This window comes from Equus przewalskii, chromosome 18 (genome assembly GCF_037783145.1).
Source record: "Equus przewalskii isolate Varuska chromosome 18, EquPr2, whole genome shotgun sequence".
Lineage (NCBI taxonomy): Eukaryota > Metazoa > Chordata > Mammalia > Perissodactyla > Equidae > Equus > Equus przewalskii.
In genome coordinates, this window is record NC_091848.1 from 26,474,866 (window position 1) to 26,496,930 (window position 22,065).

Consider the following 22,065-nt stretch of genomic DNA (forward strand, 5'->3'; position numbering starts at 1 on the left):
ATATTATGATTTTCTGCATTTTACAGGTAAGGAAACTGTAAGCAGAGAGGTCGTATGACCCTGACTTGCTCAGGATCACACAGCAATTAAGCAGCAGAGCTAGACTGGAATCAAGGTTGGACTTACTGCCAAGCTTGTGTTCCTGCCACTCCACTACAAGCCCACCATTCAGCTCATGGTGACCCCTCTTTTCCGGGGCTTCTCAGGGACACTGAATTGCCAATCTAGGGAGCTTAGCAACAACAAAGAAGCCAAACATCTTTTTGGAGGGAGGGATGGCAAGACTTGAGGGCAAAGATCTTCTAAGGCCTAGCCATGTCTTTAACCTACCCTAGCTCTCCTCTCCTCCAATAGTCTAACTTGATCATAAAAACTGCTTAGGCTTGATGAGTGAAAGACACCCACATCCGCCAAACCAGAAACAAGCAGCAGCAACAAAGGATGCAGGGCTTCACTCAACCTGTCACCTCACATGCTTCTCCCCTGTCTCCTCCACCCTGGGGAGCATTTTCCTTTCTAGAACTAGTACAATTGAGTGGAGAGAGGCTGGCTTGGCCAGAGGCCAGATAGGATGCCCATATTTTATTTTTAGTTTCACTAACATCCTGGTGTGGGACTTCCAGCACTCATTGTGGCCCTGTGCATGGGCCCCCCCAGGCATGTGATATGATTGGTAGTAGCCTACTTCTCCGCAGCTAGATATCCCGCAAAGAAATTTTATTGAAAGATGTCTGCACATTGTACTCATTATTGCGTAGTGTCACTTGTAGTGACCTTTGTAACTGACTTTGGGAAAGTCACAAGGCAATGACAGAGGTGGTTGGTGTTTTTTTTTTCCTCCTCTTTTATTAGATTCTGCTCTGATTTGCCATAAAAAGTTGTGTAATCACATGGAAATGTGCTCTGCGCTCCCACATGCTTCTCAAATGCAAACAAGCAGGTCAACAACCCCAGTGTTGCAATGTTCCAGCCTGAAATCTGCTTGGATAACCCAGCAGAGCCATTTGTCCTTTTGGAATAGGGCAAATAGTGTATGGCAGCAGGAATCCAACCAGGGCCCTAGAGCACTGAGGCAGAGAGAGGAGAGCAGAGTAGATGAGAAGCAGGAGATCGCTAAAATCAGCATTCAAGTTGGCTCCCAATTCTTGGTGAAACTCCCAGAGGGAGAGGAGACCTTTAAGTCATGAAATTAACTGCCGTCCTTTTCCTTTGCTCCAGGCTGCTACTAAGTTTAACCCAGGAGTCCTTGCAAGAAATTGACTGCAATGATGAGGATGTATTTAAGGCTGTGGACACGGCTCTGAAGAAATATAACCAAGGGAACCAAAGTGGCTACCAGTTTGTGTTGTACCGCATCATGGAGGTCACCAAGACGGTGAGTGGGCTGGATGAACCTTGGGGTCATTTGGGGATTTGTGCTGTCGCTCGGAACCCAGGTGTCTCACACACACACACACACACACACACACACGCCAATCACCAAAGAACTGTTAATCAAAGGTAGAAGCTTACAGCTCTTATAAAAGACCAACACCACTCTTTGGCCTGAGGGTAGAGGGTACGGTATGACTAGTCTTCAGGCCACCAAGCTTAGCATCCTGAGTAATCAGAGAAGCAGTATCTTAGAGTGAAATGAAACAAGGGTAGTTGGAGTAATTTGAAAGGGACTATGCAGAGTGGGAAAATACAGGGACTCAGTCAGGCTGCAGCAAGAGGATTTACTGGGTGACCAGCCCTAGACTGAAATATAAAGACCTCCAGACCTCAGGTGGAGCGGGGGAGGGGGGAGGCGGTTAAGGGAGCACATCTAACGAATACTGCATGAGCTCACTTATATGTGGAGTCTAAAAAAATTGAACTCCCAGAAGCAGAAAGTAGAATGTTGGTTGCCAGGAGCTGGGAGGTGAGGGAAATGGGGAGACGTTGGCCAAAGGGGACAAACTTCCAGTTATAAGATGAGTAGGTCCTGGGGGTCTAATGTACAGCATGGTGACTATAGGTAATAATACTGTACTGTACACTCAAAATATGCTGAAAGATTATATCTTAAGTGTTCTTGATACTGAGTAATGGGCTCGCTCTGCTCGCAGCAATCTAAGCCAATTAATCACAACGAGTTAGAGATCGAGAAGGGAAGTTTAATTAGATTAGCCGGCTAATTGGAAGACGGGTGATCAATGTCTTAAAACCCATCTTCCCAAATTACAGAATCTTGAGGCAGTTATACAGGGAAAATGGGCAGTAAGGAGCAAGTCCACGGATGTTGGTCCCCAGGCGTGATGAGCTCCAGGCATCACATTGTTCCATTCTCTGTCAGCTGTGATGGATGCCTTGTAGGTGTGTTTCCCGCCTGTGGTCAGTCTGTTCCTGGAGAGAAACTCACAGAACAAAGTTTTAATTTATCAAGCTATCAAGGAGTACATACATAAGCAGAGGCCACAAATCAGGAGAGCATGTGAATTTTTTAGAGCATCGAGTAGTCACATCGAGGAGGGGCTGGGGCCACTTAGCAAAATAAGACGGCCTCACTTTTGCTCACTTACATTCTCACTATACACACAAAAAAGGTAACTCTGTGAGGTGATGGATATGTTAATTAGCTTGCTTGTGGTAATCCTTTCACAATGTACATGTATACCAAATAAGCAAGTTGTACACTTTAAATATATGCAATTTTTATCTGTCAATCATACCTCAATAAAACTAGGGCAAAGGGTGGGGAGGGTATGTGTAAGAAGAGTCAGAAGTGAGATTAATATGGTTCTGCTGCATCAGACAAAATCTCTACGATGAGGTCCATACGGCTGAATGCATCAAAGGTAGCGGCAACGTTCTAGTTGGTTTTTCATATTTTCATCACTGACTGATGCACTCAGGGTGAAGACAAATCCTGACAAGATGTGATTTCGAGAAGTATTAATCTTTCAATAGTTTGTTTAAATGAATTTAACTATAAAACACTGCATCTCTGTGATAGTTAAGCAATTGTTTACTTTGGTGGAAGAAAAAATCCAGCCATTTGACGTGATGAGGATAAAGAAAGAAGCCCAGTGGACATTTTTTTTTCCTGAAAGTAAAATGGAGTCATTCTGTTCCTACTAGTGTGGTCATGTGAGTCCTGATGCTCTCAAGCAACAGTTTATCCAAGTTGTCTTTATCGGCTGACATCGATGGCAAATGTGATTTTTTGGTCTAAAATGTGCATAGAATCACTCTTTATCTTTATCTTTGCCATGTGGGTACTGCCTATGCCACTACCACCTACTGCTTTGTCAAAATCTGAGACCTAGAAGGGACCTCAGAGACTATCTTGTTTGATACTATCATTTCCCAGATGCAAATACTGTGACCCATGCAGGGTCTGAGAGAGCGCTGCCCCAGGAGTCAGGAGACCTGTGATCTGGGGCTGGCCCTGCCTTTCCAAGACGGAAAAGCTGCCTAAACCATGCCCCATCCACCCAGGGCCTCCTTTCTCTCACCTGCAAAGAGAGCAGCTGGACACCATCACCTCTCAGGTCCTTTGCTGCTGGATTTTGCACCTGAAAATTCATCTAACTCAGCACCTTTGCACTTTAAAGTTTTATATATTATTTCATGACATGCTAGAATACATAGAAAACAAAACAAAGTAAATAAAAATACTAAAATTCCCCATAATTAATCCCACTGTCCAGAAACAACTGTTAACATTTTTTTCGAAAATGAAAAAAGCCCTCCTTTGTTTGTCTTCTAATTGTAAAAACAATGTTTGTTTAAGAACAAAATAGACAACTCTGGAATGTTTGTTTAAAGAAGAAAGTGAAAGACAACTGTCCTCCCACCACTGAGAGACACACAGTTTAACAGCTTCGCTGCATAACTTTCCAGACTTTTAAAAATCATGTATTTACATATAAATTGGTTTCTACAAAAATGGGCTAATACTATGGATACTACTTTGTAACTTAAAAATACATATTTGCAAGTATATTATGAACATTCTTCCGAGTAGATATTTAGAACTTTCCATATTTTTAATAAATGTTGTGCCTTAATTGAATCAAGTCAAGATCAAATCTTCATAACTGGACCAGATCCCACACCGGGGATTTGCTGTTGGGTCAGCTGGATGAACCCTATGTGTCTTTGGTTGCTTTTTTTCAGGATGACCCTAACACATTTTACTCCTTCAAGTACCAAATCAAGGAGGGTGACTGTCCTGTTGGAAGTGGCAAAACCTGGCGGGAATGTGACTACAAAGACCCAGAGCAAGCTGTAAGTGTGTTGACAGTTCCCAAGCCTCCAGTTTTCCCCGAGGCTGCTAGATTTTTCTACTGGTGCTGGGCATGATTAATGTGGTTGAGCCTGTTTGTGAGGGATGCACATAGGCCCTCAAATGTGTAGAAAAGTCAAATGCTTGATGTCTATATTCTGCATAGACAGAAGGGGCCTGGAGAGGCCAGTGGTTAAATACGGAGCAAGCCCTCCTGTAAGAAGGGGGCTCTAATGACAAATGGAGATGCGTGGACCAGGCCCGAGAGACAACAGATGAGCATTTCCGCTGAGATCGGGGCTGGTGAGGGGAGAGCGTGGGTGCTTCAGTTGCACAGCCCTGAGTACAAATCTTGCTCTGCCTCCAACTGGCTGACCACTCAGAACCCTTGCGCTCCCTTGTAAAAGGGAGTTAAAATTGACCTCATTAGGAGCTGAGGTTGTTGGAGAGTAAAAGGAGATATTTTATGCAAAGGACCTTGTTTTAATGACAATGGCTGTGTTCACCAGATGCCTAACATATGCCAGGCGCACCACAGCTGGTTGTCTTGCCCTAATTAAGGGAGACTGCAGATGGTAACTGCTAGGAAGCAGCCACTCCTTTCACAGTCCACAGATTCACCTCTTTAAACACCAGCATCCTGTATCCAGTCTCAACACTGAAATTGAACGGTAAATCAAGAGGAGAGTTCAGCAGGCTGGTCCTAAGGCATTGTGTACATTTTGGTGAAAAAGAAATATCTCCAGGGCTCGAAACAAAGACTCTTACTTTAAAACCTCGCCCTTGATACTGCCTCTCCTTCATCTGAATATCAGGGGCTTGTAAAAAATAATCAGTAGGCTACAAAAACTTTCATCCTCATGTCTCAAAACTGTTACCAAAAAATCTTAAGTTAAAAAAAAAGGGAAAGCTGTCTTTAACAACAGTATGAGGTGGACTTCTCCATCTGAAAGATTAGATAAATGGTCTCTTGTTTATTTCCTTTTTAGGCCACAGGAGAATGCACAGCAACCGTAGGGAGGAGAGAGAAGGACGGGAAGACGCTATTCTCCGTGGCTACCCAGACCTGCCAGATTACTCCAGGTAGCAGATCTGTCTGGTGGTGCTGCCCTGGAGGAAAACAAACCATTTCTGTGTGCCAGGAATGCAACCCAGACAAAGCCCCCCCCACCCCACAAGGCCGGCTGTAGGGGGGCCATTTGCAGCCTTGGGGGCGGGATTGGGGTCAGGGGTCTGAGTGGGTAGAGCGGCAGAGTCTTGAGGTCAGGTCCTGCCAATCATCCTGACTCTCTTCCTCCTGTGCCACATTGCATGAGGTGTGTGCAAGGGCTGTGCAAAAAGGATGAAAAGACACAAGGACTGCCTTCAATTGCAGGCAGCATCCTCGAGTGAGGAAAGTACAGGCTTTGATATCAGACCTGGCCTGGAATCTTTCAAATCTCCTCACCTTCCCGGCTTTCCTTTTCCTTACCTATTAAAGAGAATAACAGTAATTCCCACTTCACAGGGTTGTTGTAGGCTGAAGCTAGATGATACGCCTGAAGTGCAATCATCATACTGTGCTAATGACAATCAGGATGAAAGCAATCCAGCTAACATTTTTTGAGCACTTATTGCCAGCCACAGTTCTCATCACTTTACATGTATTCACTTATTGAATCCTCACAACTACTCTGTGACGCAAGTATGAATATCCCCATTTTACAGATGAGGAAACTGAGGCCCACAGCAGTTAAGTATCTTACTCTTAGCAGAGTTGGTATAGCAGACCCTCAATAAACAAAATTCCTTTAAAATAAAGTATGGAGCAACTGATCCCCAGATATAACCACTATTACCTCCCTCCCTCTTGTGGCAGAGGGGCCAGGGACAGAAGAATGGGCACATCTGGGTGATGTCAATCACAAAAGCCATCCCAGCGCTGGCCTCCTGCAGGATAGCGCTTTAGTTCACGAGGCTCCCTAACAGCCTCTCAGTCGCACTATTGAAACTCACCATAGTGGCAGTTGTCCCATTCCAGCCTTAGTCATCCATATGGAACCCACAAAAACCATATCCCTCAAGATATGCAAGAGGTGGCAGTTGAAGAAAAACAGTCCGAAACAGAAAAGAAAGCACAATTAATTAAAATCGCCTCCCTTTTTTGGAGTAGCTTTTTAGTATTCAGTTTAAGAACTCTACCTCGTGACCAGATTTTAACATTATCCAGAACACAGCAGTTCTATACCATGAGAGAAAAAGCTCTTTGCCACTCCTTCAGAAATTACTACTAGGTCCACTACTCGGCCACGAAACCTTTTTGGCCAGATGCGTTTCAGAATTCAAAAAGTTAAATCTTTATTTTACTTAAAAAACATCCTTCTAGGGGCTGGCCCCGTGGCTGAGTGGTTAAGTTCGCACGCTCCGCTGCAGGCGGCCCAGTGTTTCGTTGGTTCGAATCCTGGGCGCGGACATGGCACTGCTCATCAAACCACGCTGAGGCAGCGTCCCACATGCCACAAGTAGAAGGACCCACAACAAAGAATATACAACTATGTACTGGGGGGCTTTGGGGAGAAAAAGGAAAAATAAAATCTTTAAAAAAATTAACAAAACAAAACAAAACAAAAACCAAAAAAACATCCTTCTAGAAATGTTGGGACAGAGTGGAAAACCATTGTGTCACCCAGAAAAGCTGAGTTCCACCTTTCCCTCCTCCCCTCACCCTTGAAAGGCTGCTTCATCTCTTTTCTTACTCCAGTGGCAGCTCCCCTTGCGGTCAGGCAAACTGCCCTCTGGTCTTTCCTCCTTCACCTCTTTCACCTCCTGTGTTCATCTTTTTTTCAGTTCTTCCATGAGCGATTCTCCCTCCTTAACCGTGTAACCTTCCAGTTTTTTGACTTTGCTGGTTAGCCTGATTCAGTATAACTTCTGCAAGGAGAGGAAGTGGGAGGCGGGGCGGTTCACCCAGTAAATCTTTATCCTGACACAAGTATTTATGGTGAGAAAGCCAGGAAAGAGGTGCAAGGGGAGCTGTGTTGACCTGCTAACAACTGAGGGACAGTGTAGTAGGACACTGTTGGCCTCCTCATTCTGTGTGGATCTTACCCACTCGGGCAGCAAGAGCCCCGGGGCGAAGGGACCTGGGACTCCTTCACTCCTCTCCCTTTTCTGTGATGGCGTGTGCTCTCCTGACCAGCCCGTTAGGGCTATCCATTATGAACATTACTTGGTAATTCAATATGAACTCTCTCCTTTTGTCATATTTTACATTGTTTTATTAAAACCCCTTCAGTGGCTCCCCTGTCTTACAGTGGGCCATTCTTAAATCACTTCAGAGGGTCTATGAATACCCTGAAATTATATGGAAAATGTTGTATGTGCATTTCCTTGGGGAGGGCTCCATCGCTCTCATCAGGTTCACCCAGGAGCTCATGACCCTTGGAATATAGTGAGTGACCCCAGGCCTCCAGCATGGGGCCCAGGCTCAACAGCAGAGGATTCTCTACCAACACAGGTCCCCTTGCAGGCCTCAGTCACCCCTCCCCGCCTCCCGCTTTAAGCTCTGGTAAAATGTGTATGCACCCCGTCCCACACCACACCGCTGTCCCTGACTCGTCCTGCTTTCTCTGGAGCCGTATGTTCCTTCTCCTCAGGCCTCACACTTCATGTTGCCTCGTTGACCTTGACCGCTCTTCTCCCTTCTTAGCTCAGGCCACCTCTGCTCAGGAGAGTCTCCCCTGAGCTCACGCTGGGCCCCTGCCTTTCCAAGCTCTTGCCCAATTACATTGAAATGATCCATCTACAGGCTTGTCTCTCCCATCGACTTGCCCAACTCCTTCATGGCAGTGACCATTACTAAGGGATAATGTGTCCACGTGGCCTAGCCCAGCACCTGAGATATTACAGCAGGTGCAAAAATATGTTGGTTGGATTGAATTGATCCAAAGTATGTATTCCCTTAGCCAGGCATCAAGGAGCTTTAATTAACATTGAAAAATAAACAAGAATATATCTGTACTGTTTTACTTTTTATAAGAAGATGACTTCATGCATTACTTCTATAATTTAAACTGACTTTTAAATAAATTTAAAATAATTATGCACAATAGTATGCATGTAAGACGTTCCTAAGTAATGATAGGTGTTTTTCTCTGACTAAAAAGCAGTCTTGTGTTCTCTTCGCCTAATGCGTACTAGGATTTACCGGAAACTTTGTTCCTCAGGGCCTTCTGAGTTATCTTACTTATTTAGGGCAATGTATCCGAATGCGGGTTTCGCTCATTAACGCTGCGCCTTTGCCTGCTCTTTGTCAAGCCGAGGGCCCTGTGGTGACAGCCCAGTATGACTGCCTTGGCTGCTCGCACCCCATACCGACTGGGAGCCCGGACTTGGAACCTGTTCTGCAACACGCCATTCAACATTTTAACAACAACACTGCTCATTCCCACCTCTTTGTTCTTGGAGAAGTGAAAAGGGCTCAAAGACAGGTTTGTTCTTTAATTTTCCATTTTGCATGGTATTGTTAAAATTTGTTAGATCTTCATATTCAGGGTTTCATTACCTAAAATAAGCCATTGGCCAAAGGAAAACGTATGATTCCACAACGGTGGTGAGGAGCTCTTCTCTGTTCTCATCTGACCAGCACAGGAACCAAAGTGATTTGGATACTGCCATATGTATAGGGAAAAAGGAGGGCCACTCAGATCCCCTTCCTTTGAGATTTGATTTTTAGTGAATGAGTAGTCAGCAATACATGTTCTTCCTAGAGATGGTGAAATGGAAAAGTCAATCTGGGCTTAATTAAGGTCCTAAGAAAACTATACCATCACCTAGCTACCATGAGTCAAACTTGGCTCCAAAATATTAAATTGTACCTAAAAAGGTTCGCACAGCTTTCTGGGTACCCTCTAAATTACAGTTTCCATATCATCAGAAAAAGAAGTAAACCTAGTCTTTTCTTTTTTTTTTTCTTGCTAAGGAAGACTCACACTGAGCTAACATCTGCTGCCAATCTCCCTCTCTTTTTGTATGTGAGCCACTACCAAAGCATGGCCACAGACAGACGAGAGGTGTAGGTCCACACCTGGGAACCGAACCGGGGCTGCTGAAGTGGAGTGTGCCAAATTTAACCACTAGGCCACCAGGGCTGGCCCAAATCTGGTCTTTTCATTGCTTCAGTTCACAAAGCCTTTATTGACAGTTGAGTGGGTTCCTTGTTTTTCAGCCTCTGTTTATGAGGGACTCACTTTGATTGGTAGCATTCCCTGCTTTTAATAGACCTTCCAACTTGCCTTCATGCAAGACACACGTTCCACTCAATTATATCCATATCCGGCTGTCAGAGTGGGACCAGCCCAGGATAAAGCAGGAGAAATCTTATTGTCTGGCAGTCTGGGAACCTGAGGACCTACCAGTAAAGGCCACTCCAGCTCCAAAGTTTTCTTTATCCATCTACAAGAGCATTGTTAATATTTCACAAGATTCAATAGAACATTTTCTTTTCTGCTGCCTACACAGGAAATATTGCTAGGTCTTACTTAAAGAAATACAGTAACTCCATCCATACATCGCTTTTCATTTTCAGAGGTGTAGGAGAGTGTGTGTGTCTGTGTTGTGATGAGGGGTGTGAGGGTCATAAAGTGCTCAACATTTATTCAGTAATGACTTTTTCCTACTAATAATAACAGTTTATATTTCTGAACACTTATGATATGCCAAGCAGTATTTTAAGCTCCTTATAACTGTGAATAATGTTTAAACTGCCCTTTAAATATTCAATCCAAAATTGTTTCAGGTGGTGGCTGGATGGAACTATGATGTCACTTACTCAATTGTGCAAACTAATTGTTCCAAGGAGAATTTTCTATTCTTAACTCCAGACTGCAAGTCCCTTTTGAATGGTGTAAGTAAGCAAAAATCTAATTATAAAGACCTAGCATTTTGTGTCCAATATTTACAGGTGTGGGAACCCTCAGCTGTGTAGGAAGACTCGGTACTAAAATTTTAGATGACAGGCACCAATTCACATTCACATTCACGTGGGAACTGTGAAGCTCACGTCACTGGTCAGTGCCTTACCTAACTGGTCAGGGAATCTGCACATCTAGCAATAAGCATTTTCAGATATAACCAGGGACTAGGAATAGCCCGAGACAAAATGATGCCATGGTCAAGTTTGTCTTTTCATGTCTTCACGCTTTCCTGTCTCCTTCTCTTCCCCATGTGCCCCCGAGCTCTATCCAAGACAATTCCTCACTTCAAATTTGTCTCTGCTCTATTTCTCACCTTCCCTTGCATACCTTATCTTTAATAAACACATCCTGAGTGTCTGTCCCTTAATGACCCTTTCTAGGATGTTATCTTGTTATCTGAACCAAACATATGTTGAAAGACAGCGTGTCAAGGTGGCAGTAGTTAGTGCACGTTAAGACGGCTAAGGCATGATGACCTTCCCAGGGATGTTTGCATTTTAGCCGAAGACTGTGCTTTAAGCAAGAGATTGCTGCAAGCCCTTTAGTCTAAAAATTCTGCTTCTAAGATTCTATTATATGGGAAGAAAATGAGAAACCGAGACAGAAAGATGTTAATTTCAGCATTATTATTAATAGAAAAACATTGGAAATAGCTTCTATTTTCAACATTAGGGAATAATTAAGTAAATTACAGTACATCCATACAGTACAATATGTGCAGCCATTAAAGTTATGTTTATAGAGCTTTTAGTGACTTAGAAAAAGGGTTATAATATGTTAAGTAAAAAACAACAAAATCAGGATACAAAACTATACATAAGATTCATTCAAACGTACAAAGAAAATGTAAATATAAACAATGATGGGAAACATATGCAAAATTATACAGTTAACTTTCAATTGGAACTATCAGTACTTTTTCTGATTCTTTATATTTTTCGGAACTCTTTCAACTCTTCCCAATGTTTCTAATCAAGTATGTATTTATTTCATAATTGGGGGGAAAAGTAAAAGGGATACTATTAAGGGAGTGAAAAGACAACCCACAGAATGGAAGGAAATATTTGCAAATCATGTATCTGATAATAGTTTAATATGTAAAATATACAAAGAACGCATATACAATGCAACAACAATCAACCCAATTTAAAAATGGGCAAAGGACTTTAATAGACATTTCTCTAAAGAAGACATACAAATGACCAATAAGCACATGAAAAGATACTCAACATCATTAGACATCAGAGGAATGTAAATATAAACCACAATGAGATGCCACTTCACACCTAGAAGATGCCCATAATTTTAAACAATTGGAAAATAGCAAGTATGGGGAGGATGTGGAGAAAGTGGAACTTTCATGCATTGCTAATGGGAATGTAAAATGGTGGAGCCGCTGTGGAAAACAGTTTGGCAATTCCTCAAGAAGAATTACCATATAACCCAGCAAATGCACTCCTAAGTACATACCCAAAAGAATTAAAAACAGGCACTCAGATATTTGTATGCCAATATTCAGTGCAGTATTATTCATAATAGCCAAAAGGTGGAAACAACTCAAACATCCATCAAGAGATGAATGGATAAACAAATGTAATATGTATATTATATATATATAACGATGGAATATTCTTTAGCCACAGAAAGGAATGAGATTGTTCTGACATATAGTACAACATGGATGAACCTTGAAAACATTATGCTAAGTGAAATAAGCCAGACACAAAAGGACAAATATTGTATGATTCCACTTATAGGAAATACCTAACATACAAAAATTTGTAGAGAGGAAATGTAGATTAGAGTTTACCAGGGACTAGGAGGGGGGAGAATGGGGATTTATTGCTTGATGGGTACAGAATTTGTCTGGGGTGACGAAAATTATTGGAAATAGATATGGTTGCACAACGCTGTGAATATAATCAATGCCACTGAATTATACACTTAAAAATGGTGAAAATGGCAAATTCTATGTTATATATATTTGACCATAATAAGAAAATATAGTGAAAAGAGAGAGGAACCCTCTGAAAGCATATTCTCTAGCTACTATTTAGATTTGTCAGTTTGATGCTTTTAAGCATCTATTAACATCTTTTGTTTTTTATGCTTAGTTAACCACTTGAGGTTATAGAGACCTAAACATTATCTGACTTTAATCCTTCTGCGTCCATTAGTAAGGCCTCAATTTAGTTCTCTGTTTGCAACAGAGTTGCAAAGGGCCAGTTGGAGTCACAAAGCCAATCAGATTTTTGGTATAACTTCTCTGAGCCTCCACTTCCTCATTTGTAAAACAGTAAAGAATAATAGCATCTATCTCATAGAGTTGTTATAATAATTAAAGAACATAAAATATAAATGAATATTTTGCCCCTGGTTGGTGAGATTTAAGGCCTTGCTGTTCAAAGCAGCAGCAGCAGCAGCGTCAGCAGGGAGCTCGTTAGAAAAGCAACCTCTCACGCCACCCGTGCCTACTGAATTGGAATCTGCATACTGACCAGATTCCCAGATGATTCATTTGCACATTAACGTTTGAAAAGCACTGGTTTAAGAGGTTTCATAAGTAGTTCTCAGGCCCCGCTGCACATGAGAATCATTTGGCTAGCGTTATGCCAGATCTCTGATTTAATTGGTCTGGGTGGGTCCCCGCAGTTAAAAGGATCTAACAGCTTCCCAGGTTCTAAGGATCTAACAGGTGAACCAGATATGCTGATAGAATTGAAAACCTCTGAGCTACTTCCAGCATCCTTCTCCCCATCCAAAATCAAGGTATTATAAGTGTGGCATTCCCTGTATGTTTAAAAAACATGACTTTTACTATATATATGTTCCTTTTTTGGAAATATACATTTATAGAAAGATTTAAGACAGTACAGAAACATGGAAAAAAATAATATTGAACTACATACCCAAAGATATCTTAGTGTATTTCCCTGTTGTCTTTTTCGGGGGGAATATGGACAATTTTTGGTGATTATTTTTTGTCTTTTAATAGTTGTAATTATTTTGCATGCTACATTTTCCTCACCTAAGAATTTTCCTATGTTGCTAAAACTCTTGATAAACTTCTTTTTAAATAACTGTGTAATATCCTAGCGAAGATATCATAGATTATTTTTTTAAATTACTTCCCTATTTTTGGACATTTGAGTTGTTTTCATTTTTATTATAATTAATAATTCAAATTTTTGAGGATAAAGCTATTTCTGTATCTGGTATTTTTTCCTCAGAATAAAGTCCCAGCTTTGCACATAGAATAAAATTGTAAAAAGTTCTTAAAACTCTTGATATATACAAGTTAACTGTTTGCCAAGTATACCAATTTACATCCTGTCAGCAATGTATACCCTCAGTAGAATCAGTATTATTTTTTTAAACTTAGCTAATTTCATAGAAAAAAACATTTTTAGTTTTCATTTTCTCAATCAAAATGTTTATACGCATTTATCATATTTTCATACATTTGTGATAAATTTATGGGTGGAATTTATGAATTGTCTTCCATATCCTTTGCCCATTTCTCTTTGGGATAAAGCTTCATAATTTGGAAAATAGTATTTGTATATTAAAGGTATCAGTGCTTTATCATATTTCCTCAGTTGTTTACTTTATTTAGTTTTTATTATGGTATTTCTGACTTACAAATAGTTTTTCTTTATGGGTGATCAAATCTACCAATATTTTCCTTTAGAATTCTTCCATCATTTGCTCAGCAGTCACCTTATTTTTTTAATTCTAGTTTGTCTGTGGCCAGTACTTTTAAAAGCTTTCAAATCTGTGTAGAATTAATTTTGTTATATTTTGTAGGGTATCCAAATTGATTTTTTTCAAGAGAATAACCAGATATCTCAACATTCTTTCCTTCTACATAAATTTGCAATAATCTTTATCCCATAATAGTTTCTTAGGAAAAATCTGTTCTCTAGTCTACATTCTTTGTCATGTTAGGAAGCATCCTCATATTTCTGCTCTTTAAAGAGTTTTGTTTTTAAATAAGGAATTTGCATTGAATTTAGCAAATACTTTAGAATATATATTGAAATATCATATTATGTGTTTCTAATTTATTCTATGTTATTTTGACAACTTTCCTAGTAGTAACCTCTAGATTCCTAAACTAAACTCTTTGTTTAGTGTTAATTATCCTTTAAATATGCATTTGGATTCTATTTCTAGTTTATTTAAGATTTCTACATCTATATTTATAAGTGAAAGTGATTTAACAGTTTTCTAGGTGTGTTTGTATGTGCATTCTATTTTTTCAGCTTTTAGTACCCAGATTATAGTTTTATAGAATGAGTTGGGTAGTTTGCCACTATTTTCTATATTCAGAAAGAGTTTATATAGCATGGAAACATATATATTTCTTTAATTTTTTAAATTATTTATCTATAAAACATTTATGTTGTTTGGAGGTGAAAAGTAGGATAGAAGTTGAGAGTAATGATAGCATTCTCTATTTCTTGTTTGGTCCTTGTTCCATTCAAGTTTTCTTCTTGTTCCTAAGTCAGTGTTGGTTATTTATAGTTTTCCAGAAAAGTATCTATTCTTTGGAGATTTAAATTAGCATATACTCATTCATAATATTCTCTTATATTTTTACACTTCTCTGTATCCTTTGTTTTATTGACTTTTTTTTGCATTTGACTTTCTTTCCTTACACCAAGAATGGTCATTTGGATTTATTTATTAATGCAAATACCTTCTGTTTTCTAATTCATCAGCTTTGCTTTTATTTTTATGGTTTTCTCCTTCTTGTTTTCCTTAAGACTATTATTTCTTTTTTTCCTAACTGCTGGAGGTAAACACCCAGAGTTGGAGTTGTTTTGTTTTGTTTGTTTCTTGCCTCTCTTTTCAAATTATGAAATTTATAAAGCCATGAGTGAACTCTGAATGCTGTTCTGGCAACATTATGTGGAATTCTCATTTTTCTTGTTTTGTTTTTTATTTTTTTCCTGATCCAAGGAAGACCTTTACTATTTAGGCAAGTGTGTTTATATTTCAAGTAGTCGGTTTTTTGTTTGTTTATTTGTTTAAAATTATGTGATTTTTTTTCTTTTTGGTTCTGAAGTCAAAGAACATGGCCAGTATTGTTTTCGACTTGCAAAATTTATTGAGCCTTTCTTGTGATCTAGTGTAAAAGCAATTAAAAATATTTGTATCATACTTATGAAAGTATCATTTTAAATCACGTGTACCATAGGAAAATACCACTTAAATCGTTGTTATATCATTCAAGTCTTCTATGACCTTATTTATTGTTTTTTTAATCTATTTGGTCTGTCTTAGATTTATAGTTGTATATTAAATTTTCCCACCACAATTATTTTTATTCATTTCTATTCGTATATCTGTTTTCTGCTTTTTGTATTTTGATTCCACACTTGTAGACTATATTTTTTATAAAAATAAAATTATCTTTTTTACTGCCTGTATGAGTTTTTTGTTACCTTAAATTTTACTTTGTCCAATATTAATAATACTGTAGCTCCTTTTTGGTTCATATTTGCCTCATATAGCTTTGCTCATCCATTATGTTTAATCTTTTTTTTATCATTTTTATTACAAGAGATCATTTTTGAAGATGTAATACATTGATTTTGTTTTTAGCTTAATTTAAAAACCTTTGCCTTTCTAAAAGAAAGTTTTACCCATTCACTTATATGGTTATTATTTCTATCTGAGGTACTCCTGTCACCTTATTTCATGTTTCCGTGTGCTTGTAGAAGCGTCTTTGTTGTTTTTGTTGATGCTAGTACCTAATTGTTTCTTATTCTCTCTTTTGCAATTAGACTATGGCTTTTATTTTTTTCTATGTGATGATTTGTAAAGCCAACACCCTATTTTTTATTTTACTTGTTTACTTTAAAGGTTCTTAAAAATGTGTTTAATTTATGCACTTATACACTTTTTAAAAACCAGGATATTGGTGAATGTACGGATAGAGCGCACGTGGATATTCAGCTAAGAATTGCTTCCCTGACCCAGAACTGTCACATCATTCCAGGTATGGGATAGTACGTGTGGGTGCTCTAATAGTGCGTGTTGGTCCCAGACAACTGGCTAGGACTTGTCATTCAAATTGCGCTTTCATTCCCATGATATGCCACAGTCTGTATGACCAACAGACCTCCCTGAGAACACTGGACCCTGTCTCTGCTCAGCTGTGCTGCAGTGGGTGCAGCTGAGACTCCTCTGCAAGTGGCCAGAAGGGAATATGGTGACAGAAGGGAAAATTTGTGTTCTCTGGGCGAAGCTTCTCTCTGGGTATGATCTCAGCTTGTCTTCCTTGTGCACAAGATGTCCCTACGTCAGATGTTGTAAATTGGGGTAGCTGTATCTCTTTTTATACACTCAGAGCTTAATCCTTCAATTAAAGATTTTTTTCCTACATGGGGCAAATGGGAGATAGTGTGAGTTTAGAGTCAAGTCAGGATTTCTTATACCAAGAGTTGGCTTTTCTCATACTTGGAAGATAGTTGTATACTCTCCACAATGAGAAGCGTTACACAAGCTGCCTGCACACCAGATTCATAGGACTTAAAATTTTCCCACTGGAGAGTGATTCCTTTATGTTAAGCACTGCTTTTTACGGTTTCCATCAAAAATGCAAAAACTTGGGAACTAAGTGCAGCATATTGATTGAGTCACTAACTAACACCTTCTGATTAAATGTTTCCCTAAACGCACTTGGCTCTGAGGAGAGGAAAAGAGGAGAGACAATAAGGTGAAGGTCAGACAGACAACCTCCACCCACCCACTACTTGGCCTTTGGGTGCCACGTGGCCCTCTATAAATGGATGCTGGATCATGTGTGGGAGAGGTACCAGGCTAGACTGCTGCTTCAATGCACACACTGACTTAAAACCTAATTCTTTCAGCGGAGGATTTTGTACAACCACCTCCCAAGATTTGCCCTGGCTGCCCCATAGATATACCTGTCAACAGCCCGGAGCTGGAGGAGCCTCTGAATCATTCCATCGCAAAGCTTAATGCAGAGAATAATGGAACTTTCTATTTCAAGATCGACACTGTGAAAAAAGCAACAGTACAGGTCTGTAAATTACGCTACAAAAATAGTGATATTATAGGCCACATGTAAATTGCTTACCAGTTTTGCCACTGATCTTGGCCCTGGATTGGGAAACACTATACCTGGTGAACAGGACTTGGGAGATTTGAATTTCAAGTCCCAACCTTGCTGTGTGCTTGGCATGAGATCATGGACAAGTCAGCGTCTAATTAAAATGTCAATATTCTCCCCTGAAAGCCCTTAGGGTAGAAACATATAATTTATGACACTATTAATTAAGCTTCTACTTTATGCTAACTAATTTTCCAGGTAGTGGCTGGACGTAGATTTTCTATTGAGTTCACAGCCACGGAAACCACATGTTCCAAGGAAAATAATGAAGAGTTGACCAACAGTTGTGAGACCAAACAATTTGGAGTGAGTAATAACACAACTATCTACCACTCCCTGGAAACCTATTTGATGTTTTATACTTGTTTAAGTTTCTCATGAATAATACTTTTCTCTCTTTTGGCTTCTGTTTTCATGGATAGCAAATTCTAAACTGTAATGCTGATGTTTATTTGATACCTTGGGAGAAAAAAATTTACCCTACTGTCAACTGTCAACCACGAAGAGAGGTATGATTCTCATTACAGTCAGTTTGAGTCAATTTTGCTCATTCTGAAAAGTTGTATTTTGGGGTTGAAAGTGAACCATTATTTAAATGAATTGGGAGACTATGTTTCTAAAATGGGAGAACTCTCACATTTCTGTGCTGATCTTTCTTTTTTATGGCTAGGAAGGAGAGCAGCAGTCCTCTTACTAACTTCTCACACATTGTCAGTGTCCCGTGGTCCCATAGGCTCTCTCTTAGGGAGGTATAGTGCCTCCTCTGGAGAGCTGACACCAGCAATGCATCTTCAAGGTGTGCATGAGGTGAGGCGCAGCCCTCCACTCCTCTCTGCCTACATCCAAGGAACTTGGGAGAAATGCAGATCTCAGACCCTACTCCACATCTACTGAATCAAAATCTGCATTTAACACGATCTCCAGGAGATTCATACCCATGTTCAAGTTTGAGAAGCATTAGTTTGCATTATCTTTTTTCATTCTTAAAAGAACCCTGGGAAGTAAGTAATACTTTCCCCATTGTCTAGGATGAGACACTAAAAATTACAAAGATGCTGAGGTCCTGGAGTAAATATTAACATTATCAAGTGCTTCCTCTGTCCCCGGCACTGTACTGAAGACTTCACATATATTTTCCTCCTGACAACTCTATGAGGCAGGTGCTGCTATTATTCCTATTTACAAATGAGAAAAATGAAGCTAGTGGCACTTGGATTCAAGTCCAGGTCAAATCAGAGCCCAATCTGTTCACCATGATGCTGATAACCAGTAGGGTCTGGCTTGTTTGACTCCAAAGATCATGCTCTCTGCACCACTGAACACTGCTCCCAACCATCACGTTCTCACCAGTAGTGAAAGTGTAAGTAGATATAATCCACAATTCCATACCTTCAATGCAAGATGCCTCTTCTCACTTTTTTCTGATTTAGGTTTTTGTCATGTGGTGGTATGTATATAGTCTAAAATAAATATTATACAAAGGCTGTGTTTCACGCTTATGAACAAGTCCTAATGTGTTTCAGCCCAACAAAATGATTGTGGATTTATCCTCCCTATACATTTACTTCATAAAGCCACTTAGGGCCTTTTAGGATAAAAGCAATAATTGACCTAATAGAATTAGTATCAATTAATAAATAATGTGCCATGGCTTTACATAATCATAGGCTTAGGAGGTACCCTAGAGATTATGTAGTTCAACCACGCAATTTTTCTAGATGAAGAAAAAAAGCTCTCCAGCTTAGATTATTACTAAGAACAATAATTAATATCCACAAATTATAAAATCAATCAAAACAAGAAAAAACATTATTCATTTTCATCCTTTCTGGAATATTAATGTAGTATTTAAAATCTGGCTAAGACTTGTCCCATTATAAACCGAGATAGCATTGCTAGGTCTCAGTTCCTTCTTTCTTCATTGATAGTGTGGTTTTCACAGTAATACATTCATCTTAATATTTCCCATTTAGATCTCAATGCTGAAAAGGCCTCCAGGTTTTTCACCTTTCCGAACAGCACAAGTAATGGAAACAGAAGAAGGAACAACTGTAAGTCTACCCAACACTTCCGTGGCACCCATACAAGATGAAGAGCGGGATTCGGGAAAAGAACAAGGACCCAGTCGTGGGCATGGCTGGGGCCATAAAAAGCAAATAAAACATGGCCTTGGCCATGGTTATATACATGAGCATGACCAAGGCCATGAGCACCAAAGGGGACGTGGCCTTGGCCGTGGACATCAAAAGCAACATGGCCTTGGCCACGGACATCAACAGAAACTTGACTATGATCTCGAACACCATGGTAAACATGGCGTTGGCCGTGGACATCAAAAGGGACATGGCCTAGCCCATGGACATAAACATGCGCGTGGTCATGGCCATGGAAAACATAAAAATAAAACAAAAAACAATGGAAAGCACAATGGTGGGAAAACAGAGCATTTGGCAAGTTGTTCTGAAGATAGTACTACCTCTTCTGCACAGACACAAGAGAAGACAGAAGGGCCAGCACCCCTCCCTTCCCTAGCCCAGCCAGGGGTAGCAGTTACCTTTCCGGACTTAGATCTCCTTGCTCCTCTGATGCCTCATACACTACCAGCTCCTACAGAGAGTGATGATGATTGGATCCCTGACATCCAGATAGAGCCAAATAGCCTTTCATTTAACCTCATATCTGATTTTCCAGAAACAACATCCCCAAAATGTCCTGGACGCCCCTGGAAGCCAGTTGATAGAATGAATCCAACTGTGGAAGTGAAAGAATTTGATGATTTCAGTCTCTCTGATGCTCTTTCTTAATTTATGCAGCCATAGGTTTTTCTTTAACACTTCATCATCTCTTCTCCACACTGTCCAAATATCCTGCTATGATGCACCAAAAAGCATGAAGCTTCAGAGCAGCCTGGAGAGAAGTGGTCAGACTCCCAGTGGGGACACGATCAATCTCCACAGACAAATTAAAACTGTGTGCAGAATTCTAAATCCTTTATGAGTCTTCCTCACAAATTTTCTTAACTATCACAGAAAATAGACAAACCAGTGTGTCTTATGGCCTACTGCAATTTGCTTTTCTAGTAATGAATGTGTACCTTAATAATGTACGTCATCGATTTTCATACAAAGATTCCTGACAATGTGAATAAACTATGACACCTGGTCCCGGACCACATGTGAAAATAAGGGAAATTGAGAGACTGAATGCTGAAATTCTTAACAGGGGAAAAAAATAATAAAACCTCTAGAGGTTAAAGAGAGACCATAAGAAAGAAAGACACATTGGCCAAAGGGAGGAGAGGAAGAAGTCAATTAACTTTCTGTTTCCAAAAGGGGTTAGTTACATCAAATAGTTACTCCCATTTGACAACGCTATTCTGATAATTCTCTTTCTGGGTGAGTGTTTCTTGTAAATCAATAATTTCTGTTTACTCATTAACCGCTCTTTGCAACAAGGCTTTCAAACAGGAGTTTTCTGTTTGTTTATTTGTTGCTGAGGCTAGATTGAGTAATCCTTAGTTGTCAGCAGCCCTGAGTTTAACGATAATGATGCAAAGCAGAGGAAGTAATATAAAGGCAGGCTTTTGAAGGACACCTTTTTTTTAATCGACAAGGGAATATCACAAGATATGATACAAATTTTGTTCAGAAATTTTATAAGGAGATTCCTCTCTAGTCTCACTTTATAACCACATCATCTTTTTGCTACGACATTGAAGAACATTGATTTTTGCAAAAGAGAATAAGATGACTATCTTTAATTGCCTTAAAATGTGAGGGAGGCATACATTTTAACCCTGGCTGTGCTTTGCCTAGCGAAACAGATAGGGCTTTGAACGGCCGCACTATCCCGTGGATGCACATGTCACTGCTCCTTCAATTTTTCCAATGCTTTTAAGCCTCTGAGTTTTTATTTCACTTCAAGTATTATATATACTTTTCAATAAATAATCAATGATGTCAGGAAAAAGTCTCATGTTGTCAACTGGTGACTTCACTTGTGTTTTATTGAATGATCACATCAGATTAACAGAGTTTTACTATACTTACAGAAGCACCTAAGGCCCTGCGAGTATGTGGGCCGACCTCGAGAGGCAGGGGCAGAGCCAGCATCTGAGAGTGAGGTCTCTTGACCAGTGAGCAGAATCTCCACACCTGGCACAATAGCCCCAACAACCTCTGTCAGCAACCCCATGTGGAAGGACAAGAAGATGGGATAGAACTTAAATAGAGAAGAACGCCATTTTATCACTCTGTTGCTGGGTGAAATAAAGTTCTGTCTTCATGTTCTCACTCCTGGTTAATCCACAGTGGTCTCCTTTTAGCCACACCCACCCTGCAGCAGAGTCTAGCTGATCAGAGAGCCAGTGCGGTGGCTCTACCACCCATGTTCATAGCCCAACTCTGGAGCACTCTTGCTCACCAAGGCAGGAATCCCTTGGGTGGGACTTCTCTATCACTGAGACCTTGTCACGGGTACCAAATCAAGGGTCAGTGGGTCGTGTTTCCACCAGCAATCTAAGGATTCTCTCTCCCTTCCTTCCTTCCTCCTTCTCCTGATTCCCAGCCCAAAGCCAAGAGTAATTTGTCTTGTTTTATATGATCAAGATAATTACCAAAAAGGAAAAAAAAAAATCTTTGTTAATATGAGGTCTACCAACTTCTCATTATCTGAAAATATCTAACCTCAAAAAGGTTTAAATAAAATTTAAAATT

The 22,065-nt window shown here is 40.0% G+C and overlaps 1 protein-coding gene across 2 annotated transcripts; it reads left to right on the forward strand.

Annotated features, from left to right (window-relative positions):
- The first annotated feature begins 870 nt into the window (after nt 1–870).
- Nucleotides 871–21,642, forward strand: KNG1 (kininogen 1). Of its 2 annotated transcripts, XM_008506862.2 has the most exons (11): nt 901–1,375; nt 4,144–4,254; nt 5,242–5,335; nt 8,549–8,721; nt 10,029–10,136; nt 16,129–16,213; nt 17,088–17,260; nt 17,549–17,656; nt 17,773–17,859; nt 19,324–19,401; nt 21,402–21,642. In XM_008506862.2, exons 1-11 carry the CDS (start codon nt 1,184–1,186, stop codon nt 21,480–21,482), a joined length of 1,290 nt encoding a protein of 429 aa, XP_008505084.2. In that variant the 5' UTR covers nt 901–1,183; the 3' UTR covers nt 21,483–21,642. The 2 variants fall into 2 exon arrangements, with proteins under 2 accessions (XP_008505083.2, XP_008505084.2); XM_008506861.2 differs by lacking the exon at nt 21,402–21,642 and having other exon boundaries at nt 871–1,375; nt 19,324–21,319.
- Nucleotides 21,643–22,065: the final 423 nt, after the last annotated feature.